Source organism: Arachis hypogaea, chromosome 20, assembly GCF_003086295.3.
Source record: "Arachis hypogaea cultivar Tifrunner chromosome 20, arahy.Tifrunner.gnm2.J5K5, whole genome shotgun sequence".
Taxonomy (NCBI): domain Eukaryota; kingdom Viridiplantae; phylum Streptophyta; class Magnoliopsida; order Fabales; family Fabaceae; genus Arachis; species Arachis hypogaea.
In genome coordinates, this window is record NC_092055.1 from 82,526,233 (window position 1) to 82,533,708 (window position 7,476).

The window sequence follows — 7,476 nt, forward strand, 5'->3', positions numbered from 1 at the left end:
ACTCACGTAAGGTTTATTACTTGGACGACCCAGTGCACTTGCTGGTTAGTTGTGCGAAGTTGTGACAAAAAACTAAGATTATGAACGTGCGTATTAAGTTTTTAGCGCCGTTACAAAGGAATGAACCGTCACGATTTCCACGCACCAAGTAGCAACCTGAACAAGTGTAGTACATGCACAATTAAGGTTCTGGATCAAATGACTTTCATGGAGACACTTATAACTCATCCTGGAGAAACCACCCTAATCTGAAATGGGGAGAGAACCAAAACCAGCAGCCTTGGCAAAGAAACTCAAACCAAAATAATTTCAAAAACACAAACCATCAAAACCATCAAAACACTAACCAAAACCAATACAGAAAACCACAAAACAATCAACTCCAACCCAACTACTATCCACCCAACAACGCATCCACTAACCAAAATAACTATCATCCACCCTCAAAACCCCATAACCAACCACAATCACCCCAAGAATCTCAAGGGATATCCAACTTGGAGATAATGATGGAAAATATGATCAAGCATCAACAATTGGCCAGCAAAAACCATGAAGCATCATTATGAAATCTGGATAAGCAAATTGGCTAATTATGCAAGCAAACAGTGGCTGAAAAACCAACCAATGCACTGCCAAGTGACACCATTCTTAACCCCAAGGAAGAATGCAAAGCTATCCAATTAAGGAGTGGAAGAACTTTGGTAAATGAAAAAGAAATCTTCAAGAGGCCAGTTGAGAATGATATGGGCAGCAAGAAGCAAGTAGAGGAAAAAGACAAGCAAGACCAAGAGAAACTCAAGGAAAAAAAGGAACAGCCACAATCTTCAAAGGAGGATAAGCAAAGTATAGAGGAGCCTCTACAAGCTTCCAAGAAAGAGGAGAAGCCATACACTCCCTCTATTCTATATCCTCAAAGGTTCAACAGAGAGCTTAAAGACCAACAGTTCCCAAAGTTCCTAGAAGTTTTTAAGAAACTGGAGATCAACATTTCACTTGCTAAAGCTCTAGAACAAATGCCTCTATATACACAATTCTTCAAAGAGCTCATCAATAAGAAAAGGAGCTGGAATAAGAAAAAAATGGTAATCTTGACCCAGGAATGCAGTGCTGTCATCCAAAGAGGTCTTCCACCAAAGCTAAAAGATCCAAGAAGCTTCATCATATCTTGCACTATAGGCAACAGACCATTGGACAAAGCCCTCTGTGATCTAGGAGCCAGCATCAACATGACGCCTCTCTCATTAATGAAGCAGCTTGCAATAGAGGAACTCAGGCCAACTAGAATGTCACTTCAAATGGCTGACAGATCGCTCAAAATACCTAATAGAGTTGTGGAGAATTTGTTAGTAAAAGTAGAAGAATTCATATTTCCTGCAGACTTTGTCATTTTAGACATAGAGGAAGAAGGACACAACTTAATCATTTTGGGGAGGCCCTTTCTAGCCACTGCAAGGGCTATAATTGATGTAGAGAAAGGTGAGATAACACTCAGAGTGCATGATGAAAAGATGATTATCAATGTCTTTAAGCCATGCAATATCCCATGAGAAAGAAAAGCATATGAGAGTGGAGATGGTGGAAAAAGTAGAGAGAGGGTTACTTGAGACTAACAACCAGGAGGAACAAGAAGTGGAAACAGAAGTGGAACAAGATTTTATAGAAGAGGAAGTGGTAGAAATCTCCTCTGAAGGCAAGACAGAGGAGAAGCCAAAACAAGAGTTAAAGCCTCTCCCCCCTCATCTCAAATATGTATTTCTTGGGGAAGCAGAGGCCTTGCCAGTGATCATAAATTCTTCTCTGAACATAGAAGAAGAAACAAAGTTGATTGAAGTGTTGAAAGCTCACAAGACAGCCTTGGGTTGGACGATTGATGATATCAAAGGCATAAGCCCTCCCATCTGTATGTAGAAAATTCTATTGGAGGAAGATTCAAGCCTGTAGTTTAACCCCAAAGAAGGCTTAACCCAACTATGAAGGAGGTGGTTCAAAAAGAAGTGATGAAGCTATGGAATGCTGGGATAATCTTTTCAATATCTGACAGCTCATGGGTGAGTCCGGTTCACGTTGTGGCAAAGAAAGGAGGAATGATAGTCATTTTCAACGAGAATAATGAGTTAATTCCCACCAGGACAGTGACTGGGTGGAGGATGTACGTAGATTACAGAAGATTGAATGATGCTACAAGGAAAGATCATTTTCCTCTCCAATTCATCGACCAGATGCTGGAAAGATTGGCTGGCCATGCATACTATTGCTTCCTGGACGGGTACTCTGGATACAATCAAATAGTGGTGGATACCAAGGATCAAGAAAAGACTTCCTTCACCTGCCCATTTAGAGTCTTTGCTAACAAAAGGATGCCCTTTGGGCTGTGCAATGCCCCTGCAACTTTCCAAAGGTGTATGCTTTCTATATTTTCTGACATGGTGGAAAAATTTTTAGAAGTCTTCATGGATGATTTTTCTGTCTTTGGAGATTCATTTGACACCTGCTTGCATCATTTAACTCTTGTTTTGAAAAGATGCCAAGAAACTAATCTGGTATTGAATTGGGAGAAATTCCATTTCATGGTTCCTGAAGGGATAGTTCTTGGGCATAAGGTTTATAGTAAAGGTATAGAAGTTGACAAAGCAAATATAGAAATCATTGAAAAGCTTCCTATACCTGTTAATATAAAAGCAGTGAGAAGTTTTCTTAGACATGCTGGTTTTTACAGGAGATTCATCAAAGATTTTTCAAAAATAGCAAAACCACTAAGCAATTTGCTAGTGATTGACAATCCTTTCATCTTTGATGACAATTACAAGCATGCCTTTGAAACTTTAAAAAGAAAACTCATTACAGCACCAATCATCACAACCCCAGATTGGAAATTGCCTTTTGAACTTATGTGTGATGCAAGTGACTTTGCAATTGGTGTTGTATTGGGGCAGAAGAAAGACAAACTGCATCACGTTATTGACTATGCTAGCAAGGTGTTGAACGAAGCACAGAAAAATTATACCACCACTGAGAAAGAACTCTTGGCAATTGTATATGCATTTGATAAATTTAGACAATACTTGATTGGTTCAAAGGTTATAGTATATACTGATCATGCTACTCTCAAGTATCTCACGTCTAAATAGGATTCAAATCCAAGGCTTATTAGGTGGGTGTTGCTGCTATAAGAATTTGACATTGAAGTGAAAGATAGAAAAAGGAATGAGAATCAAGTGGCAGACCATTTGTCAAGACTATCACCAGAAGCTAACCAAGCTCCACATTCAGTGAACGAAAACTTCCTGGATGAACACCTTTTACAAATCCAACAAGCTCCCTGGTTTGCAGACATTGCAAACTACAAAGTTGGAAGGAAGATTCCCCAAGAATTCACCAAGCAATAAGTGAAGAAGCTACTCAATGAGGCCAAGAAATTCTTATGGGATGAACCATTCTTATTCAGGAGGTGTCTAGATGGAATGATTAGGAAATGTGTTCCTGAGAGTGAGATGGGAGACATACTATGGCATTGCCATGGCTCAGCTTATGGTGGACATTTTGGGCCAGAAAGAACAGCAGCCAAAGTACTTCGAAGTGGATTTTATTGGCCAACCATATTCAAGGATGCGAGAGAGTTTGTTCATCAATGTAATGAGTGCCAACGAGTTGGAGGGTTAACAAGAAGGAATGAGATGCCTTAGAATTACATCTTGGAGGTAGAACTCTTTGATCTTTGGGCATAGATTTTATGGGCCCCTTTCCACCTTCATATTCTTTCAAATACATACTTGTAGCAGTAGAGTATGTTCCAAAGTGGGTGGAAGTCATGGCAACAATCACATGTGATGCACAAGTTGTCCATCAATTCCTTAAGTAGCACATTTTTACTAGATATAGAGTGCCTAAGGGTCTTGTCAGTGATGGTGGTAGTCATTTTTGCAACAAACTGATGGAGAAACTACTTTATAAATATGGGTTGATGCATAAAGTAGCTACACCATATCACCCACAAACCAATGGCCAAGCAGAGCTTGCAAATAGGGAGTTGAAGAGGATTTTGGAGAAAACAGTGGGGAACACAAGAAAGGATTGGGCCAGAAAATTAGAAGATGCTCTTTGGGCATATAGAATAGCATTCAAAACTCCTATTGAAAAGTCTCCTTTTCAGTTGTTATATGGCAAGTCTTGTCATCTTCCTGTAGAGCTTGAGCATAAAGCTTTCTGGGCCACTAAACTCCTCAACCTTGATTCTCAGGTAGCAGGAGAGAAGAGGCTATTGCAATTAAATGAGTTGGATGAGTTTAGACTGGAAGCCTATGAAAATGCTAAGATATACAAGGAAAAAGCCAAGAGATGGCATGACAAAAGGATCTCAAAGAAGGAGTTTAAACCAGGATAGCAAGTACTCTTGTATAACTCCAGACTCAAAGTTTTCCCTGGCAAACTCAAGTCTAAATGGACTGGCCCCTACTTGGTGACAAAGGTTCTACCTTATGGAAGCCTTGAACTCCTAGATGAAGCAACAAAGAGCAATTTTACAGCAAACGGTCACAGGACAAAGCATTATTTGGGAGGCCCTTAGGACAAAGAGAAGGAGATTCAGAAATTAAGTTGAGTAAGAATGAAGGATGTCAAGCTAGTGACATTAAAAGAGCACTTGTTGGGAGGCAACCCAACCAGAGGTAGTTTTCTTTCCCTAAACTATTTCAATAAAAAAGGGTTAAGTAGACTTATATGTATTACGAGGAGCTAAGTTTGGTGTTGCACACCAAAATAATTTAAGGGTGAATGAAGGATGCTAAGTTTGGTGTTCCACCAAAAATCTCATTTAAAAACACATTCTAACCCTCTGCATAAATGGTTACTAGCTCCAAATAATCTGGGAAATCACTAAACCGTTGTCTGTCTTCTAGTTCTTAGTTTTATTACTTCTTCTAGTTTTTAGTTTTATTACTTTTAGCAAAAGCACATGATTTCATGTAACTGATGCATCTTAGACTATAGCAAGGAACTAAGTTTGGTGTTCCCTCACCAAATTAAGTTCAAGAATCTATAATAATTCATGCATGCTAACCATCTGCCTAAGTGCTTGGGAAAAACAAGCAACATCCAATAATTATGCAGAAAAGACACTCAACCTCTTAAAAAAATCTCCACAAGGGAAAATGCAAAAGTAAGAGATGATGATGACAAAAGGAAAGCTGCAAGACACCCCTGAGAGGTTGTATTGTTACAAAATTTACTCTGCTGTGAGATATTCTGAATGAGAAGTTGCTGTTTACCTTGATATTTAGTGCAAAGAGTGCAAATTTTGATGTCTGTTAAAAATATACTAGCTGCATTATGCTTGTTGTCACTCATCTGCTTTAAATTCATGTCTTGTTTCCCTTTTGCATCTATAAGAGAAAATGTTTGAAATAGAAAGTGATTGTCCAATGTAGTAGGAATTAGAATAAAGACTTGTGGTGGTAATTGCTTGATTGAGATTATAAGCTCAATAATAAAAGCTGCAGAATAGAATATTCTTTGCAGTGTGAACTTAGTTTCTATTATGAGACTTTTTAATTAATGAACATCCCTACAAAATAAAGAAAAGTAAGAAAGAAAAAGGAAAGAAAAGCCAAGGATTGTCAACAAGAAAGAAAGAAATAAATAATAGGGCTAGACACCAATAGCTTGGACCTTAGGACATATGCCTGTGGTGTTTCTGTACTAGGATATGCTTGGACAATTAGGTTTTGAGGATTCTTTTAAAACTTGGTAACTTGGATTAACTAATCCGGGATTATCAACTGAAAGTCTATTATCAAGAGCAACCTAGTTACAAAGTATTTAGTAACCCAAAGAGGTGTTGGGCATCAATGTTCCTAAGAAGAATTATGAGCCAAGTATCTGTAGTGAAGAAGTGTTGAGAAAAATTGAGCCAAAATGCTACTGCAACACTTGACACTGAGCCACCACTGAGAAATAAGCTTTCTAAGCAAAAGAATGATGGAAAAATCAAAAAGGGATCAATCAAAGAGCAAGGAATTATAATAGCAACTCTAGTGAATCCTCAAAGATGCATTTCTTATCTATCAGCAAAGAATAAGTGAGCTGCATCTTGTCTGCATAAAATTCCATAGTCTTAATTCAATTACCTGCTAAATAAGGATATATGTTTCTTTATTTCATTTCATTTCTTCTCATGTTTAGTGCTTGCTTTGGGACAAACAAGGTTTAAGTTTGGTATTGTGATGACAAGTCATCTTATGCTAGTTTTACAAGCATTTTTCATTAGTTTCATTAGGTTTTATGCACTTTCTTGCATAATAAGTAAGTAATTGGAGTGGATTTTCATGATTAACTTGAATCAATCAACCATCATTTATTTTACACAAAATCATAGGTTTTATGCTAGAATTAATTGGTTTTATGAATGATGCAAAGATCTAGTGATTTTGGTGGGACTTTGATTATTTGTTTGGTTGCTTGTAGGTGAGGAAATGAAGAAAAGAGGGAGGCCAATCAAGGGAGCAACGTTCAAAGAGTGAACTTGGAATTCACTAATGCAACACATCAAAGAGGCAAGGGATAGCGTTCAAAATTTGAATGTGGCGTTCACTTTGTGAACTTTATCGGGCTCTCCAGCTTTGGAGGCAAGCTTTTGGCCATCCATGCACTAAGGGAGTTCAATAAGTGAACTTGGAGTTCACTAATGCAACGCCCATGAAGAAAAGTTTGGCACATAAAGGAGTAGCGTTCAAAAAGTGAACGCCACGTTCTGATGCACGGAAAACTTGTCTCGCAACAAATTCCCCTTCGGCAAGTGTACCGAATTGTTGTCAAGTAATAACTCATAAAAGAGTGAGGTCGAATCCCACAGAGATTAACAGATTAAGCAATCAATAGTTGATTGATTAACCTAGTTAGACGATTCAGATTTGGATGATGAGTAACAAAGGAATGTAAATTGCCTGAATGTAAAGAAAGCAATAAAGTGCAGAAAAGTAAAATGGCAAGAAAAGTAAATATAAGAACTAAAAATAAAATGAACATTGGGATCAAGAGATATTGCAATCCTCCGGATCAAGTTCATTCTCATCTCTTCCTCAATCAATGCATTCATTAATCTCCTTGGCAATCTTAAGTGATCGAATTTCAATTCCTTGTAATTCGATCTCTCAAATCTTGATCAATAGCCAATTCCTTGGTCAATTACTCATGAGAAGAGATGAAGTATGGTCACTGATTATACCACATGCATTTCCCAAATCAAGTGTTGGAAGGATTATAGTCACATATCCATCCACACCCAATTTGGTCCAGCATGAGAAAGCATTTCTAACATGATCTCTTCATTCCTCTTTCAAGGTTCAGAAGAGATCCAAGTATGAATAGTTTCTTTTCCAAGATAACTACCCAACTGGATGAAGATCGAAAGCCCTCTAGTAAAATCAAGAGGAAAGAAAGAAGAAGAAGAATAAGAACTACACTTAATCCATTGAATCA

At 38.0% G+C, this 7,476-nt stretch overlaps 1 protein-coding gene across 1 annotated transcript; it reads left to right on the forward strand.

Annotated features, from left to right (window-relative positions):
- Window positions 1-746: 746 nt before the first annotated feature.
- On the forward strand, window positions 747-1,550 carry LOC112785986 (uncharacterized). Its single transcript, XM_025829407.1, has one exon. The coding sequence runs from the start codon at window positions 747-749 to the stop codon at window positions 1,548-1,550; it is 804 nt and encodes a 267-aa protein (XP_025685192.1).
- The last annotated feature ends 5,926 nt before the right edge of the window (window positions 1,551-7,476 follow it).